Consider the following 20294-nt stretch of genomic DNA (forward strand, 5'->3'; position numbering starts at 1 on the left):
TATCACAGAGTAAAAAAAAAAAAACTATTTAAAAAAAGAGAAACAAGAAAGGAAATCACAACAGGAAGACTGATTTAAAAGCTAAAAAATACAATAAAATAAATAAAAAATAATCAGGACGGGGCTTATTTTTTATGATTTTAGAGGCATTAAAAAACAATATCGATTATCATAGTTTTTGGGAAACTATATCGTCTTAAAAAAGGATTGTGACAGGCCCACTGCCTACATTATTTGACAGGTAACTAGTAACTGGATCAGAATACATTTTAAAGTAATCCCTCCAAACCCTGTAGCCACACAAAATTTTTGGTACCCTCCTGTGAAAGAAATAAACCCACAATGGTCACTGAAATGAAAGAATTACAGTTCCAGGCACTCGGTTTGATACTGAAAATGTTATGTTGCATCACCTGAAATGGGGCGGGGGAAATGACGTCTGGGTGTGATGTCATCGGTTGTTGCCGGAAATCTAACCGAATATGACGTTGCCGCTAGCCTTAAAAAACGCATACCGTGCTATTCCTCGTGCAGCCCTGGGCTCGTCTGATCACTGCTTAATTCACTTAATACCGACGTACAGGCAAGAACTTAAATGCGCGAAGCCTACAGTGAAAACAGTGAAAAAGTGGACAAATGAAGCCAAGATGGAACTTCAAAGCTGTTTAGACTGGACAGACTGGAGTGTCTTTGAAAATTCAGCTGGCAGCCTGGATGAATGTGCGAAAAGATTTTGTTGGTACACAAACCTCTTCACAGAAACTGATATAGGATGTTACAGAGTCACACTGACGCATGCACGCACGCGCGCACACACTATCTATCTATTTATTTATTTAAATAAATAAATACTGAACTGTATGTACCCTTTGTAGTTTGTAGATGGAGCGAAAGAGATCTGCTTAATTCTGCAAAGAGAGGGATTCTGGGCAGACTTCATAGATCCGTCCTCAGGCCTGGCGGTAAGACCCTTATATAAGCTTAAACATTTAGGCCCGCAGGTATTTCAGAAGTGTGGTTAACCTAAATGACATACTCAAAATAAATTAAGAATAACTGCCCACTGTTTCTTCTCCATCTGATTGATAGGTAATTATACCTCAGAGTATAACTCATCATCAGTATTACTGTGAATGTTTCGAGCAAATTGTGTTCTCGCAAAATCCTCTAACATGAACCCCTTTTCCACCAACTAGCCCAGTAACATTGAGTTCCTGGGTGCAGGAATTTCTGGTAGCAAAAGGTTCCTGTGGCCCCTGTGGCCCGCCTTTCCGTATTGCATTGCTCATTACTGAAAACCGCTGAATCTAAAAAAAAATAATAATAATAATTGCAGGTAACTCAAGCTTTCAAGTTAAAAAAATTAATTAATAAATTAAATAAACAAAAAAGTGATTAATCAAGATTAATTAATTGCAAATCCTTTAAGTAGATTTTTTTTTTATCGAGTCACAGCCCTAATATCTATAAATATTTTTTATCCCCCCAAAAATTCCAATGTCTTGACGTTTAGGGGAATTTTTTTCTTCTTCTTTTTTTCTAATGCAAGTTGCAGTGCTCTTTAATGCTACCATTTTGTGTGACAAACAATGTAACGCGTTACTGCCTTCAGAAAAGTAGTCAGATTACAGTTACTCTGCCAAATCAATGTCATATAGTGTCATCAAGACTCATAATCAGCAATCATAGGTTGCTAATGGCTTGAAGAAGCAGCTGTGACAAATAGTAACTTACTGGATTGACAGACCTACCACAAACATTGAGAAAAATTAGTGGGAGGTCATTGTTTGCATACACTCCACAGTGAAGGTGCAAAAAAATTAAACATGCAGAAAATGCATAGCTTCAATGTTGCTACAATATTTTTATTTCCCTGAAAGAAAAGTGCGATTGTTTGTTGTTCCATATTTATTTACATACAGTATTTAAGAACATAGTAATGCTGTCATGTTAAGCGCGTAATGCATGATGGGAGGAGGGATGGACTGGCTATCCAGGCCGTATTCACTGAAGGATTTAAGGATTTAAAATGAATACTGTGAGCGGACTGCTATGGCAAAGCTAGCGAGCTGGTTTAACTCGCGCCGCGCCGTGCCGCTGACTTCATGTAAATCCTGCTCCTCCCATCCATCTCCCACACACACACATTCACACAGCTAGTGGTTAGACAGCTGCTCACTTGTCACTGTGAACAAAAAAAGTTTGTTTGCGGTTGTCGTTACCAGTATCAAAATTACGACGGTGGGAGGAGCTGTGTGTGTTTGTGTGTCTCCGTGCGTGTCTGTGTGAGACGGCGGAAGGAATCCGGTAACGCAATGTGCCATCAACAAACACTTAAATGCAAACCAAATGAGTACTGTTGGCTGCAGTCATGCAACAAAAACTTGTGCGGTAGCCACTGTTCTGTCTTTCGTCTCTCACCACCTCGACAATAGGACACCACAGAAGAACTATCGATCGATCGATCGTATGTATATAGTGAAACATTTAAAGGGGTCTGAATACTTGTGTGTGTGTGTGTGTTTGTATTTACACTGAAAGGTCTCTTGGAGCCATACTCTAAACAAAACTGAAAGTCTGCTATTTTTAATTCATTTTCAAATTCGGACCTAGTTTTTCCCCTTTTTACAGCCGTAGTATTTTTACGGACTCCTCCTCCCAGATTTTATCCGATCGACTTCAAACTTAGGCGTCTCATCTCAACGGATGAAAAGATATTCAAAGCTTTCCAAATCGTCTAATGCTGTTGCCGTGGTGACATGCTGTTTGCCACGCTGTGTTGTGCTGCAAATAATTGTGAAGTGGAATGAAATGATAATACGGTTTTACGCACATATACTGTAAATATCAAAAAGTGTGGCGTGCATTCCTATTCATTCAATGGATCTGCAGTGTGCCACTACCCTAACGTGCCAGTACCCCAATGTGGCCAGGGGCGCGAGGGCCTTCAATTCATTCACTGCCAGCCGTTTCCTGAGCAGACTGCCACGCATTTTCGAGCAATTTCACAGATTTTTTTTTTCTGATGAAAGAAAAAGTTTCTCTAGCTCATCCCGTTCTTTAGTAATCAGCAGTCGAATATAGGTTACTTTCAGCCAAACCTGTTTCTGGAAGAAAAAAAATGAAGAAAACAGGCTTTTTGTGAAAGCAGACATATCAAGCAGAACAATGACTTTGACACGAATATTTTTTTTTTTCTTTAGTGTAAATCTCAAACATCGGAACATAAAACAACACTGAGAAAGTACTTTGGAAAGAAAATGTATTTATTTATTTACAAGTATAACTGTACAGGACTCCCGGCTTGATGAGGGTGGGGCGGCCTACATCCTAACAGGGTACTACTGAGGTCGTACTGTCTGATGAGTTTAAGCACTCTTCCCCGGTTCTTTCTACCGATGACAAGTCGAGAAATAACAAATTCCGGCAGTATTAATCTCTTGACACGCCCACAGCTATTCCAAATATAATACGGGTTCTAGATGATGCAATTTTATTAATATTACTACTATGAATACTCTGGGGGCCAATAGCACCTATCAGCCCACTTTCATGAAAATCGGTCTATGAATATTCGATCACTTTCCTCACAAGCTGTTGTGTCAATGATTTTATCAGAAACCATAATCTTAATATGATTGGTCTTTGCAAGTCTTAGTTAAAACCAAATGAGGTCTTACCACTTAATGAGGCGTCTCCCCCAAACTTTGTGAGTTCACATGTTGCGTGTCCTATTAAGAAAGGAGGGGGTGTCGCCCTCCTCTCCGAATCCATTTTCAACTTGAGCACTATCCCAAACATTGACTTGAAAACATTCAACGCTCTCATTGTGCGATCGACAACACCATTGCCGTTCTATCTTGCAGTTATCTACCTTACCCTTACTCTGGCATTTTAGATAAATTCTCAGAATGTATTACTGACTTGGTGACCCACACTGACAATGTATTAATCATTGGTGACTTTCATATTCATATGAATTCCCTGTCGGAACCTCTTAGTGCAGCATTTCAGACAATAATTGATACTTTTGGTTTCGTGCCTTTTTCTCTTTAAATGGACTCCTATGCTATCTTAATGAACATTGTACAGCATTGCCATCATAGTGAACATTGTACAGCAACAGACTGTGTGATAAATGTTGCCAACTCGACATAAATTGTAGCCTGGTCCTCCTGGAAGTCCCGTCTCAAGGTATCTTTTTTCCCCAAATGGGGTTTTGAGATGTAACGGTTTGTTCGTACACACAAAACATGCATCCATCCTTCCATTTTCTATACTGCATTTTTTGATGGCCTGCTTTACTTTTTGGAAACAATAACACATTTGATACATTTTCTAGATGTTTTTGATTGCATTTGCGTGGAAATAAAAGCTCTTTGGATTTTGAGCTGTACTTTTTAAACACACCGCTATTATTCACAACACAATTGTTAATGGCAGCTGGCTAATTTGGGACAAACTTGTCCCGGATATGCAACCTCACATCAAGATGTTTTAGTTTTCCTTATAGTTCTGTCTTACATTGTATACGTAGATAGCCTACTTAAATAAATTTTTTGACTGTATTTTTTGAACGTTTTATATCCTGCAGAAACCATGATAAACATTTGATTTGATTTAGTTTGGTCTATTTATTGACCGAAATGTATTTGATATGGAAAATATTGTTTATTGTGGTAAAAAAAATTTTGTTTGATTAAAATGAAATTATTTAATTACAAAGTCTCATTTAAATTAGATGTTTTAATGATCTAGAAATCACTATTAGATATATCCAGGGCTCGACGCTGACGCCTGCCAAGCCGCCATTTGCACGTCGTTTCCGCTGTGGCGGGTAGCACAGCCACGCCCAATATAATGCAGAATTTGCAAGTTAAGTAGGTTGCATTTTTGTGATTTTAAGATACTATAAATGCAACGTCACTGTTGCACGTTCAAGAAACACAGAAGTAAATCAGTCCATGAATGATGCCTTCACTTCCAAGTCAGACACATCAATATTAGACAATACAACATGAAACCTAAAGTATAGGTGCCAACTCTTTTACACTTTTTGTTTACTGCAGCATTTCCTTTGAGCAGTTTGCAAATACCCAGTTGCTACAAATGGAATGTTTCAATAGCTCGTAAATATGACGAGTTATTTCATCTAGTTTTACTCATCCATCCATCCATTCTCTGTACCGCTTATCCTCCTGATTGGTCGCATTAGGATGTGTTGGATCCTATCTCAGCTGTCTTTGGGTGAGAGGCAGGGCCCACCCTGAACTGTTTGCCAACCAATCACAGGGCACATATACCGTAAAAACAAGCAACTATTCACATTCACACCAACGGGCAATTTTAAGTCTTCAATGAATCTACCTTGCATGTTTTTGGAATGTGGGAGGAAACCAGAGTACATTTTAATCATGTTAAACAATTATCCAACAAAAAAAATTGCAGCAAATAAAAATGCCGAGTGGCAAGTGACTCTGGGAAGCCACTAGCCTCAGTGGGTGGTGAGCAAAAAAGTTAGTGTCAAGTATTGTATGTATTATAAGTAAATGTTGTGACTGTTCACTTTGGTTGTTGCTGTTTATGAGTTCTAATGTCCAAAATAATAATAATAATACACCCCTGCAGTGTATCCGCCGTGTTCAAGAGGAGAAGAGCTGCATTGCACAACACTTTAATAACACTTTTACAGCAATATTGTATGTGTATAATATTTGCCCAGCATGACATGAGCCTGCTTGTATACTGTATGCTATTTCTATTCCCAATGTCATTTAATTCACGAGCTTTTTATTTGTCTCCACAGTTTTTTGGTCCTTTCACAAACAACACATTGTTCGAGACAGACGACAGATACCGTCTTCTGGGCTTTCAGATTGAAGACCTGGGTTGCTGTAAAGTTATTCGACATCCTTTGTGGGGGGCACATGCCTTTGTGGGGATAATATTTACCAATGCACCACCCGGTAGCCTTGTCATGGAGAATTTTCAGGGCTTTTAAACACAAACCCATTTGCTGGCTTGCAATCCAAATGTTCTTAGCTATAAATATATCTCAAGTCTACATGTTGGCAGGATTAATTAGTGGACTGTTTGGAATGCAATGAAAAATACAAGAAGTCTGTCTTTCCTACTGTTTCACAATAAAATCTCAAACCAAAAAAAGTATTTTCCCTTACTTTTATACTGTAATATTTAAACTTGTTTTATGCCAAGTAAATGTTGGAATGTTGGAACTTTATTTAAAGCACGCACAGTGCACCAAAGTGTTGTACAAAGCAATAAATACATAACACATACTAGAGAGAGAGGTTCAAGTACAACACAAAAAAAATGGGTAAGTAAAAATAAGAAGCAAATGTCAGTCAATCAGTCAGTAAATGAAGAATAAATTAAAATAAAAAAAATAAATAAAAAAGAGTCAACATCTCAGTGGATATCAAAGGCCAGTGAGAAGAGAGGAGTTTTGAGAAGTGATTTAAAAACAGGTAAAGAGGAAGCTTGTCTAATATGCTGAGGCAGTGTGCTCCATAGTTTTGGAGCGACAACAGGAAAGACTCGCTTCCCTCTGAGCTTCAGCCTGACTTTGGGGACAGTGAGGAGAAGCTGGCTAATTGACCTGAGAGAACGAGTTGGCTCGTAAGGTTGAAGAAGCTCTGAGAGGTAGAGCGGGGCAAGAGCATTTAATGATTTAAAAACATCCATCATTCCATTTTCTATACCAATGCAGCCCTATTGGGGGGGGGGGGGGGGGGGGGGAGGCACAAGCCAGTGCAAGCCAACCCCGAATAAATGCAGAGGGTTGCGTCAGGAAGTGCATCCGGCTTAAAACTTTGCCAAACAAATATGAGCGTTCATCCAAAGAATTCCATACCGGATCGATCGTGGCCCGGGTTAACAACGTCTGCCACCGGCGCCGTCAACATGCAGGGCACCCGTGGAAATTCAGCTACTGTGGGTCGAAGTCGAAGAAGAGGTGGAAAGCGGGTTCTTCGGCAGAAAGAGAAGAGGTAAGCACAGAGCCTAGAACTGAATGTGGGGACTTTGAATGTTGGGACTGAAGGGAATATAAAATACTTTATATTCTAATATGTAATTCTATATGTAATAGAATATAATATAGAGTTTCAAGGTCTTAACTAGTTTGGAAGATTGGATAACAGTATAATCAGAAAAGGGGGTAGGAGTTTTTATTGCAGGAAAACCCCCAGCAGGGGGTATTTGGAGACAGATGTCAAGGAAGAAAGGAACTGCGGGGAACCACTATAAACATTGAATGCAGGAGACATCGGCAGGCGACACCTGGAGGCGGCGTCTGGAGCCACATCAGATGGTCCGCAGAACAACGATGACGTCAGATTACGGACCAATCAGACGACAGCGTTTCTGGCCTGTTTGAAACATTGTATAAAGTCTGGGGTAGAGTCAGATAGTTTTGGTTCGACTACTTTATCTGCTAAGGACAAGATAGGGTAGTTACGAACCCAGAGCTCTGCAAATGTATAGACTCCTCTGTCAGGAATAAATTGGTTGGTTTTTATACATTGTTGTGAACGAAGTTCTTTCACGAAAACGAACACGCTTGGAACCACGGGAGTTAGGAGATTTTAAAACACAGGTTCCTTCAGGACTATGACAAGAAAATCTCAGGATTTGGTTGACATGATGATTAGGAGAAAGGTTGATATATTGTGTGTCCAGGAGACCAGATGGAAAGGCAGGAAGACAAAGGCAAAGCAGAGAACCATGTGGTGGAAGCTGAGACAGGACGAGTGTCGTGCAGCTTTTCGGGAAGAGGTGAGACAGGTTCTCGGTGGACAGGAGGAGCTTCCAGAAGACTGGACCACTGCAGCCAAGGTGATCAGAGAGGCAGGCAGCAGAGTCCTTGGTGTATCTTCTGGCAGGAAAGGAGAGAAGGAGACTTGGTGGTGGAACCTCACAGCACAGAAAATCATACAAGGAAAAAGGTTAGCTAAGAAGAAGGACACTGAGAGGACCGAAGAGAGGCGAAAGGAATACATTGAGATGCGACACAGGGCAAAGGCCAAACAAGAGGCATATGATGACAGGCAGATGGAAAGGCAGTTGGTCCTTATGACATTCCTGTGGAGTTATGGAACCATCTTGGAGAGGTGCCTGTGGAGTTTTTGACCAACTTGTTCAATAGAATTCTAGTGTGTGTGAAGATGCCTGAGGAATGGAGGAAAAGTGTGCTGGTGCCCATTTTTAAGAACAAGGGTGATGTGCAGAGCTGTGGGAACTATAGAGGAATAAAGTTGATGAGCCACACAATGAAGTTATGGAAAAGAGTAGTGGAGGCTGGACTCAGGACAGAAGCGAGTATTTGTGAGCAACAGTATGGTTTCATGCCTAGAAAGAGTACCACCATTATTTGCCTTGACGATGTTGATGGAAAAGTACAGAGAAGGTCAGAAGGAGCTACATTGTGTCTTTGTAGATCTAGAGAAAGCCTATGACCGACTACCCAGAGAGGAACTGTGGTACTGCATGCGGAAGTCTGGAGTGGCAGAGAAGTATGTTAGAATAATACAGGACATGTTCGAGGGCAGCAGAACAACGGTGAGGTGTGCTGTAGGTGTGACAGAAGAATTTAAGGTGGACGTGGGACTGCATCAGAGATCAGCCCTGAGCCCCTTCCTGTTTGCAGTGGTGATGGATAGGTCTGACAGATGAGGTTAGACTGGAATCCCCGTGGACCATGATGTTTGCAAGATTTATTTTACTTTTCTTCATTGCAATCGTAAAAGACTCGCAGGTGTTGAATTCCTGCAAGATGGACGAAATGGAAAATTCCAATCAGTACGGGCAACAGATGTTACATTGTAATGTGAACTAGTGGGACTAAATTATGTTTTTATATAACAAGGATTGAAGGAGCGTGTTTGCTCGCTAAACGTAGCTAACGCGATCTGCAAACGAGTCACCTTCGTCTTCGTCAGACGAGGCTCGGGATGAAGTTCGGCTGGCTATCCAGACGGAGTTCACTCATCGCGATTCCGGATCCCATCCATCCATCCATTTTCAACACCGCTTATCCTGGTTAGGGTCACGGGGCGCTGGGGCCTATCCTACCTGACTTCGGGCGATAGGCGGACGACACCCTGAACTGGTCGCCAGTCAGTCGCAGGGCACATATAGACACGGACAACCATTCGCACTCACATTCGCACCGTCACTGAGTGGGAACTGAACCCACGCTGCCCGCACCAAAGTCAGGCACCACTACACCATCAGTGACACGATTCCGGATCCCATTTATTCAAATCTTGGTCGAGGGACGATCAGCTGGCAAGCTGCTGGGAGGATCTCGCCATATTTATGGGCCGGCATTTTGCGCGATAGCTTTGGAACAGAGCAATCACTCAGAGCGTCATTCTGACGTCATTCGGCGCGACATCCTTTATTCCCCCGCATGATCGAAGGCGTCAGGAATATTTTTCTTGCCCTGGCGCAATAAATTTCTAGTAAGCTTTTTTTGTTAGATTTTTTTCATTTTGTCTTTTCTTTGACCCCAAAATGCTTGAACAAATTAAATTTGAAGGAACTCAGCCAACTGACATTACCAACGCTAAGACACCAGAGCCCCTGTTTGCACATTCTGTTTGCTCTGCTACAAACCTTCACTTAGTGGCCCTAACCATCCTCGACCACTACATGATTTTCAGCATTTCCTACCTGCTCTACCGAAAGACCCAGAAGCTGCGGCACTGCTTAGAACAGCACTCCAATGTTTGCCTCAGGTCTTCCATAGGAAAGGAATGGCTGAACCTGAAAATGACCCAGCTCAAACTGTGCAGGAGGTCCCCCCCTGACCGAACTGTTTCCCGGACCTCCTCACTTCCTCTTTTACTTATGCTAAGGTTTCTTTCCTTTTTCAAGACTAGACCCCCTTTTTGTTTGTACGTTTTTTAGACTCTCTCTGTTGTGCTAGGAAGGAGCTGGGCTGATTTTGTTTATCTTTTTTTTCCCCAACTCCCTTTTTTTCCCCCTATTTCTGGAGAACACTACAAAGACTTCGTTAACATTTGCGTAGCGTTTTTCTTTCAACTTTGCAATCTCTTGACCTCACAACATAGATACACCTCCCTTGACATCTATATACACATACATAGATACATAGACACACACCTTGAGTAAGAAGTTGTCATGGATAACTGTGGTAGCCGTAAAGGAGGGTGGTATGCACTTGTACTTGTACTTTGTTAACTGCATTGCTGTGTGTACCTGCCAACCTGTGCCAGCTTCCAAGAAGACGTCTCCTAGACTCGCCATCGAGCCGGATCGAGCCGCCGAAAGGGGGGCTATGTAGCGGACATGCTCCTGCAACTTGAGGTGCCGCAGTGCCCCACAACTTGATAAGCTGCATTCTTCCAAGCCGCCCTGCTGTGAGACGGCCACTAAAAGGACGCCTGGCATACGCCTGCTGGACCTTAACCTAATTAGCAGCTTCCCGCAAATCTTGATTCCAATCTTCAAAAGACTCCTTTCCTTCTTTTGACGATAGCTACCCTCTCTCTGAGAAGACCAAGCTGGGACAGACCCCAGATCACACTTGGGGCTTAGGTCATATCTATTGGCAACTTATTCCATTTGTGTGGAACATAACAGCTAAATGCTGCTTCACCATGTTTGCTTTGGATTCTGTGCTCCACTATTTGACCTGAGTCTGTCGATCTCAGAGCCCGACTGGGTTTACAGAATATTCTACCAGCATTTCTTTCATGTATTCAGGACCTAAACCATTTAGTTATTTACAGACCAGTAGCACAACTTTAAAATCTATTCTAAAGCTGACTGGGAGCAAGTATAAAGACTTTAGAATTGGAGTAATATGCTCTGACCTCTTTGTACTGGCAAGAACCCGAGCTGCAGCTGTTTTCCTTTCCTGAATGACGTACACAGTAAAAATGTTGGCAGCCAATAACTTAAGCCCTTGTCTATTTAGACAGAAACCGTCTGCCTTGTAAAGATGTCTGCGCTCCCAAAAAAAACGCAGAAATTGTCAATGAAACTCATGGATAGTGCGGTACACACTTTTTTGAGCCACTTATTTAATTGACTGAGCCTACTGAAATGTTCGTCTACAAATTGTACCATTGAGAGAGGTCCACTTTTGAAAACGTTAGCATCTAAACATTGCACTTTTGTTTTGACGATCAATGAAATCTCGCTTCAGTACCTATGATTGCTGTTTGACAACATCCAGGGCCCCTGTGTGTATAATGACAGATTTCACAGTTGGGTGCTCATTAGTGATCTTCAGGATTTTTTTTTAGAGATATCAGACAACCATGTCATTTGTAAAACACAGTACTTTGGTGTTCTTCGCACTGCAAAAACATTTCATATCCTTGACAGCTCCATCACCAACTATTAACAGTTAGGTTGCCATTTTCTTGTATGATTTAGTTTCATACCTTTCAGTGGTGGTGGGGGATGAGAATTCTTGGCCAGGGTCTTGTAAAAGTGGCTCAAATATATTTGTCAGTCTAATGTCAATGTTTTGCATTGACTCACATCCTCTAGTCTTCAAGTTCTCTTGCGCCTCCTATGGTTTCAACTCCTCCTCCTTCTCCTTCACCTTCTGCAACGGATGGTTGGAAAGCCCGGCCTGATAAAGCTGAATACTGACCGCGACCGGAAAGGAGCAGCTTGCTGGATAAGTTCGACGAGGTTGAATATTCTGTAAAGACAGTTCATTTTTAGTATACAATTTTAGCTACAATCAGTGCTGGTAACTGATTGCAAGGCGACGCTCGGCAAAGGGTTGAATGTAGATAGGTTATTAGATGAGCAGAAGATAGGTCATGACCTTCAAGGCGGACAACGATACACACCTCAACTGTTGCGCGCAAACTACACGCACTAGCGCACTTTCGTCGTCCAACCCGGCAGAAGAAACAAAAAGATCACATCTCCAGGGGTTTCCAAACCCCTCCTCTGTGGTTTAGCTTTATTTGCCATAGTTATTGTGCTCAATATGTGTATTGATGCTCCCGCTTTGATAGTTGACACAATTTCGTACTTTACGAGATGTGACAACTATGACGAGCTTCTTTGGTTACATGTGATCACCACCACCTCTGCTAATTTCACTTCCTACAGTATGAATGTTTGGTTTCTTTACGCCCTTTATGTGGCACGCTCTCAAAATCATTCTAACTGCTATGTTTTGTTCTTTCATTCTGCATTCCACTGCAAACCCACATGTGGCTTCCCCAGATCCCAATTCGTCATCACACTTTCCTCGCACCTTTCTTTTTTTTAATCTGTCCACAGTACCTTAACCAAACTGTCTTTGAGGTTCTTGATTCTAGCTGGTTCACTGGACTCAGTTGAAAGGCCTGGCTATATCGTATTGCACTTGTTTTTAGTGTCGCTCTGCTTATACTTTGTTTCTTGTCTTGTTGTCTAGTCCCTTTGGTCAAGTCTTTAGTTTCCCGTATGATTGGCTCTGCATTTGTCCAGTATACCTGTGTGGCCCCCATTGACCCTGTAACACTGTCCTCTCCTACTTCTGGCTGATGTTTTGTTGAATTTTTTCCTGATGCTGACTGTTTGGATGACATGACTGACCTGGACTCGGATTCTTCGGTCTAGCCTTTTTGCGAGACTGAATTACAACCTGCTTATGAAGGATTTTCTTGATCCAACATTATGGTGTGAAACTCTTGTTTTTTCTGGTTGTTTGTTAAATACATGTTATCCATATCATATCGTTATTTACTGATTTTTGTGTTCATTTGATTGATAGATTGATTATCAAAAGGTAGGATTTGTTATGACAAACTATGGTCTATATTCTTTTATTCTAAATCAGTCTGGCATTCATTCCAATTCCTGACCAATTACAAGCGACGATCACCCCAAGCTGAGAACAATAGCACACTAGCCAACGACTTGAATATCTTCTACTGCAGATTTGAAAAGGACACTTTCACACCCCACACCCACCCAGCCGCACCACCGACCACTATCACACCTCTGACTTCTGCGTTAACCATCCACAAACAGGATGTGAGACGCATCTTCAAACAACAAAAGATTAACAAAGCGGCAGGCCCAGACCATGTGTCGCCATCCACTTCAATAGATCTCTGGAACTGTGCGAAGTACTGTCCTGTTTCAAACACTCCACCATCATTCCAGTCCCCAAGAAATCTACAATCTCAGGTCTAAATGACTACAGGTCTGTTGCCTTGGCATCTGTGGTCAAGAAGTCCTTTGAATGTCTTGTGCTGGACCACCTCAACGTCCCCTGCTGGACCCCCTGCAATTTGCCTACCGAGCGAACAGGTCTGCGGATGATGCAGTCAACATAGGACTGCACTTCATCCTAGAACACCTCGACAGTGCAGTGACCTACGCGAGGATCCTGTTCGTAGACTTCAGCTCAGCGTTCAACACCATCATCCCTGAACTCCTTTCCTCCAAGCTTCTCCAACTCAGCGTCTCACCTGCCATCTGCCAATGGATTTACAGCTTTCTGACGGGCAAGACACAGCAGGTGAGGCTGGGGGAGACCACCACATCCACACGCAGCATCAGCCATGGGGCACCCCAAGGTTGTGTCCTGCTCTTCTCTCTCTACATGAACGACTGCACATCAACGCACCCGGCTGTCAAACCCCTGAAGTTTGCAGATGACACCGCTGTCATTGGCCTCATCAAAGACAGTGACGAGTCTGCATATCGACAGGAAGTGGAGCGGCTGGAGCTGTGGTGCGGCTGACACAACCTGGAGTTGAACACGCTCAAGACTGATGATCATGGACTTCAGGAGGCATCCTTCGCCACAGCTGCCCCTCATGCTGTCCAGCTGCCTTATGTCAACCGTCGAGACCTTCAAGTTCCTGGGAATTACAGTCTCTCGGGACCTGATGTGGGCGATCAACATCAACTCAGTCCTCAAAAAGACCCAGCAGAGGATGTACTTCCTGCGGCTTCTGAGGAAGCACGGGCTGCCACAGGAGCTGCTGAGGCAGTTCTACACAGCAGTTATGAAATCAGTCCTCTGTTCTTCCATCACGGTCTGGTTTGGTGCTGCTACAAAAAAGGACAAACTCCGACTCCAACGGACGATCAAAACTGCTGAAAAGATTGTCGGTACCCCCCTACCCACCCTTGAGGACTTGCACGCTGCCAGAACTAAAACAAGGGTGTGCAAAATCCGCTCGGACCCTCCGCACCCCGGTCACCAGCTCTTCCAGCTCCTTCCCTCAGGTAGGCGCTACCGATCAATGCAAACTAGAACTAGTAGACATTCCAACAGCTTCTTCCCTCTTGCGATAAACTTCTTAAACACCTAACCTATAATTCCATTACAACAAGCTGGCAATTTTTTTGACTTGAGTTCGTTGTCACATTTCTGTGGGGCCAATTATGTATTACTCGTGCACTCACTGTAGTTGTCTCGCCATGCTGCACTATTTGCATATACTGGCCACTCATGCCGGAGTAGCATCTGCTCCATTTGCACACTGATTGAGGAGTATCTGTAACATTTGCACAACCAACATTGTCCCAGATTATCGCACGACTCGTCACTTTAAACCGCATACACTCCTTGAAGTCTCAGCGCCCCTTGCACAATGGTCATTGCACCGGTCTATTGCAATATTAGTCATTCGAACTGCTCTAAGTGCTAGAGGACTCTGCATCTTTTTGCACAATTGTTTTTTGTCAATGTCTCTGTCTCCAAAGTGTTCTGTAAATTGACTGTCTGTTGTACTAGAGCGGCTCCAACTACCGGAGACAAATTCCTTGTGTGTTTTGGACATACTTGGCAAATAAAGATGATTCTGATTCTGATAATCAGAAGAGTTGTCCAAGAGCCAAGGACCACCTGTGGGGAGCTTCAAAAAGACCTGGAATTAGTGTATGCAAAACGGTGTCAATTCACTTGCATGTGTCCGCAGGCACACACCCCTAGGACTCTTTCGCTGGGTGTGGGGCCACTCACTTATTGCGACAAATAACTTATGAATATGCAAATTGGTTGTGTATCCCCTCACTCACATTGTTGTCCTATAGACTTTTATAATTTAAAGTGACACTTCAGTTGTACAGTGTGTTGTACACTGTTCACGACCCTTCCTTCTTCTCCTGTCCTTGTACTGTTCTTTCTTGTCCTGTCCTTCCCTCACAGGATGTGAGCCGCATGCAACACTCATATATAATGTTTCATTGTTGTAGATATGTAATAATTTACTTTTCTCATCCGTTTACAATTAGTGCTTTGGCTTTGGTCTTCGTTTCTCTCTCTCCTCTAGAAACTTTGTTCTGTTCGACTGATCGATTCTTGTTCTCAATAAACATCAATTACTATACTAAGAAACCCCAGCGGAAGCTTAAAAACTCCACTGTGACAAAGTAAAACTGTTCCGGTATAAAAGGGATACAGATTTTCCATTCTGCTTGCCCTAACAGGCGAACATGACCAAAAAAAAAAAAAACACACAACACACTGGTTGATTCATACTTCCTGTCAGGCAGTCTTGGGCATAACTGTCAGCCAGAGGCGGCAAGCATCTTCCTCATTCCTGTAAGTTAGAATTGTTTTTTTCCTCAATTGTTACTGAGTACTGGTGCTATTTTAACTATTTTTCAATCATTTTAGTATTACTTAGATCACATATGTCTGACTACCAAACGCAAAAGCTTTCTATGAGAACTGAATTGAATTGACTGAATTAAATGCAGAGAAATAAGAACTGCAGTGTATTGATTCTATTTGAATGCAGAAACATATTGTTACGGCAATGGAGAATGAATTAAGCTCAATAGATTTTCGTATTGGGATGCTCCTCCTACAAAATACTGAGTAAGTTAAGGAAATAAGTCTTCTGCGTGAATTTAAACATAGCCAATTAATACAGTAGAACACAGCTGCATATATAGTTGTTCCGAGTAGTTGTCTGTATACTCATTTCAAGATACTGTAGGAGGATGTAATTGATCCAAAAATACAGTATTTTAGTTTAGAAAATATTGTACGAGTGGTATATGATTGCAAAATCCAACAGAACAAGATAAAGATCAGCATACGTATTTGAAATTTGAGAAATGGAAACAAAGCTTTCATTTGAAAAATGAAATTAACTGTCAATGGATGCAAAAATAGAATAGATAAGACATAAAAAAAGAAAGACAAGTTTATGTGGGTGGGAACTTTGCAGTCCTTATATAGAATAGCAATGTTTACAAAAGAAAACTTTTTTAAATTCAAGGACACGAAAGGGTCCACGGTACAGACTGGTTAGCACATCTGCCTCACAGTTCTGAGGACTGGGGTTCAAATCCCGGCCCCGCCTCTGCGGAGTTTGCATGTTCTCCCCATGCCTGGGTGGGTTTTCTCCGGGTACTCCGGTTTCCTCCCACATCCCAGAAACATGCGTGGTAGGTTGATTGAAGACTCTAAATTGCCCGTAGGTGTGAATGTGAGTGCGAATGGTTGTTTATTTCTATGTGCCCTGCGATTGGCTGGCGACCGGTTCAGGGTATACCCTGCCTCCCGCCCGACGATAGCTGGGATAGACTCCCGCAGCCCGTGACCTTAGTGAGGATAAGCGGTAAAGAAAATGGATGGATGGACACAATATATATATATATATATATTTTCAAGTCTAATTTCATTTGTGTTTTGCAGATAGTGCATGATCTATCTGCTTAGGCCATTTCAAGGCAGTTATACCCTGACATGAATTGGATATGGATGTGCTTTCATTTCCAGTTTTATTGTAGGTGCACCCCTACTTCTTTGTGAATAAAATGGCTTTTATTGTGTAAATATGATTTTAAATAAAAATTACACAACACTGTGTACAATAAACTATGAAAACTCATTAGATTATCTTAAATTTAGTGTAACTACTCTACAAATGCGGCTCATTTTTCTGTGTAAAATGTATGTGAGGTTGTGTAGGATGGGTGTCATTTTCAACACTTTTGGTTGAGTTATACTTCCTGTCTGTCATTCTTCTGCATAACGCGGAGCGAAACACTGCAAACAGCTTCCTGAATTTGTTTTTTTTTTCGAAAGAAATTGTTTCTTGTTCTTTTCGTGTTATTCGCAGTGTTAGCAAGATTACTTTGGAAATGTAATTGCTTACAATTACAAATTACCCTGTTGAAAATGTAAGTGGTGTGACGACAGCTTTTCAATTAATTTCTCAAAGTAATATAACTACCGGTAATTACATTTGATTACTTTTCTTAATTTAGAATGAATACATCAACAGGATCCTTGGTTGTTTCCTTTTTTTAAAAAAGCAGATTAAAAGTACATTGGAACCTCGATAGAATGGACGAATAGGGGTGGCGGAACGGTGTCGTCTGATACAGCCGATGGTCCAATACACTGAACTCTGTATGTTTTTTTTCGTGGCCTAAAATGCTAATTACATTACAAAGTTTTTGTAAATAAATATAAAAAAAGCTTGAAAATGTTTGAAAGTTTCACATTTTATTCAAACTTACCACCCCAGTGTCCTTGGTCATGGTGATATTGTTGACGTACAGTTCTCATCGTAGATGAGTCGCTTTCATGAGCCACTGGGAATTAGTGTGCCTCCTAGTTCCAAATCTGTTGCCAAAGGCGAACGGCTTGACAACAAATTTTTACTGTACCAAAAATACCATGTTCCAGACTGCAGAGAGTTGTGTTTTGTATTCCTCAGAGTTAACAAGCCGCCATGCCGCTTTCTCTCTCTCTCTGTGCTGCGCTCAACGACACAACAGAAAATTGATATAGCCATCATGACATGGACGTCACGTCAATATCCCACATTCAACATGGCCGCCATGGAGGCTCAGGAGGCACATATTGTAAACCTGTGACCCGGAAATACATTAGTCCCATTCTCTGCCTGCACTGTGCCACAGCCCCAGTAAACAACATCGGCCAACAGACTGTCAACGGCAATTTAAGTGACAAATTAAACTATTTTTGGACACAAATTAAACTATTTTTGGACACGTTGTTCAGTCCCGACGGTCCATTTTATCCGATGTATGTTATATCGAGGTCCGTTTTATCGAGGTTCCACTGTATAGATGATTTTGAAATTAACCACATATTTGTTCTTTACACAAATAAACTGAAAATTTGATAATGTTGATGAAATGCATGACAAAAAATTTGTACGTGTACAGCATGTGGAAAAGCAGAATATCATACCATGTTAACCTAATGACAAATGTACACAATTTAGACAATGTCAGTTCATATTACAACCCAGATAAGTGAATGTTCCATAAAAAAAACAACATTATGAAGATGAAACTGTTCAAAATTGTTCTTTTGTGTTCAAAAGTGTAACTATGAGCCTAACCTTTTCATAAATTTCAGCAAAAACTGATCGATTTCACACCAAGGCTGGGCTTCGAAGTCATATTTGAAAAAATGTCATGTTTGAAACGAGGCCGAATGGCACATGATCAGAGAGAGCCAATCACAAGCGTTGGCTTTAAGGAGGAAGTGATATGAAAAAAAAATCTGTTTTAACGGCTATTTCAAGTGTAACAAAAATTGTAATTATGGAAATTTCCAAAAGCAACTGTAATTTAATTACACATTTTCTCCTAGAAGGATCACACTCCTCAGCCTCCCTGGTAAGGTCTATTCAGTGGTGCTGGAGAGGAGAGTCCGTCGGGAAGTCGAATCTCAGATTCAGGAGGAGCAGTGTGGTTTTCGTCCTAGCCATGGAACAATGGACCAGCTCTACACCCTCGGCAGGGTCCTCGAGGGTGCATGGGAGTTCGCCCAACCAATCTACAACCCCAATTCCAATGAAGTTGAGACGTTGTGTTAAACATAAATAAAAACATAATACAGTGATTTGCAAATCATTTTCAACCTATATTTAATTGAATACACTACAAAGAGAAGATATTTAATGTTCAAACAGATAAACTTTGTTGTTTTTAGCAAATAATCATGAACTTAGAATTTTATGGCTGCAAAACGTTCCAAAGAAGCTGGGACAGGGTCATGTTTACCACTGTGTTACATCACCTTTTCTTTTAACAACATTCAATAAACATTTGGGAACTGAGGACACTAATTGTTGAAGCTTTGTAGGTGTAATTCTTGCCCATTCTTGCTTGATGTACAGCTTCAACTTTTCAACAGTACGGGGTCTCCGTTGTCATATTTTACGCTTCATAATGTGCCACACATTTTCAATGGGAGACAGGTCTGGACTGCAGGCAGGCCAGTCTAGTACCCGCACTCTTTTACTACAAAGCCACGCTGTTGTAACAAGTGCAGAATGTGGTTTGGCATTGTCGAAGTCACGGGCATTCAATGTTGGTTGGTTTTCGGCCTAGCCGCTTACATGCAGTGATTTCTCCAGATTCTCTGAACCTTTTGATGATATTACGGACCATAGATGATAAAATCCCTAAATTCCTTGCAATTGTACATTGAGGAAGATTGTCCTTAAACTGTTGGACTATTTTCTCACGCACTTGTTCACAAAGAGGTGAACCTCGCCCCATCTTTGCTTGTGAATGACTGAGCAATTCAGGGAAGCTCCTTTTCTACTCAATCATTGCACCGACCTGTTCCTAATTAGCCTGTTTACCTGTGGGATGTTCCTAACAGGTGTTTGATGAGCATTCCTCAACTTTTTCAGTCTTTTTTGCCACCTGTCCCAGCTTTTTTGGAACGTGTTGCAACCATTAAATTCAAAGTTATTGATTATTTGCTAAAAACAATTAAGGTTATCAGTTTGAACATTAAATATCTTTTCTTTGTAGTCTTTTCAATTAAATATAGGTTGAACATGATTTGCAAATCATTGTATTCTGTTTTTATTTATGTTTAACACAACGTTCCAACTTCATTGGAATTGGGGTTGTACATGTGTTTTGTGGACTTGGAGAAGGTGTGTGACTCTGTCCCTCGGGGAGTCCTGTGGTGGGTGCTTCGGGAGTATGGAATGCCGAACCCCCTGATACAGGCTGTTCGGTCCTTGTACGACCAGTGTCAGAGTTTGGTCCGCATAGCCGGTAGTAAGTTGGACTCGTTTCTGGTGAGGGTTGGACTCCGCCAAGGCTGCCCTTTGTCACCGATTCTGTTCATAACATTTATGGACAGAATTTGGAGGCACAGCAGAGGCATAGAGGTGGTCCAGATTGGTGACCTCAGTATTGCATCTTTGCTTTTTACAGATGATGTGGTTCTGTTGGTTTCATCAAGCCGTGATCTACAACTCTCACTGGAGCAGTAAGCAGCCGAGTGTGAAGCGGCTGGGATGAGAATCAGCACC

At 41.7% G+C, this 20294-nt stretch overlaps 2 protein-coding genes across 11 annotated transcripts in view; both read left to right on the plus strand.

Annotated features, from left to right (window-relative positions):
* mmadhcb (metabolism of cobalamin associated Db) overlaps nt 1-6180 on the plus strand; it is a 40859-nt gene extending 34679 nt beyond the window's left edge. For 4 of the 7 annotated variants that reach the window (XM_061792371.1, XM_061792370.1, XM_061792372.1 and 1 more), the window contains 2 exons: nt 876-962; nt 5807-6178. In XM_061792371.1, the coding sequence (XP_061648355.1) occupies nt 876-962; nt 5807-6001 (282 nt within the window). In that variant the 3' untranslated portion in view covers nt 6002-6178. Of the gene's footprint in view, nt 1-875; nt 963-5806 lie in introns of all 7 variants that reach the window. The other 3 variants (XM_061792375.1, XM_061792373.1, XM_061792374.1) reach the window with 3 other exon arrangements.
* Nucleotides 6181-15442: 9262 nt separating this feature from the next.
* The window catches only part of itgb2 (integrin, beta 2), a 76646-nt gene continuing 71794 nt past the window's right edge, over nt 15443-20294 (plus strand). The window contains exon 1 of one of the 4 annotated variants that reach the window (XM_061791908.1): nt 15443-15565. The gene's annotated coding sequence lies outside the window, so the exon portion shown is untranslated. The remainder of the gene's footprint in view (nt 15566-20294) is intronic. The other 3 variants (XM_061791903.1, XM_061791905.1, XM_061791906.1) reach the window with 3 other exon arrangements.

The sequence above is a fragment of the Phyllopteryx taeniolatus genome, chromosome 12 (genome assembly GCF_024500385.1).
Source record: "Phyllopteryx taeniolatus isolate TA_2022b chromosome 12, UOR_Ptae_1.2, whole genome shotgun sequence".
Classification (NCBI taxonomy): domain Eukaryota; kingdom Metazoa; phylum Chordata; class Actinopteri; order Syngnathiformes; family Syngnathidae; genus Phyllopteryx; species Phyllopteryx taeniolatus.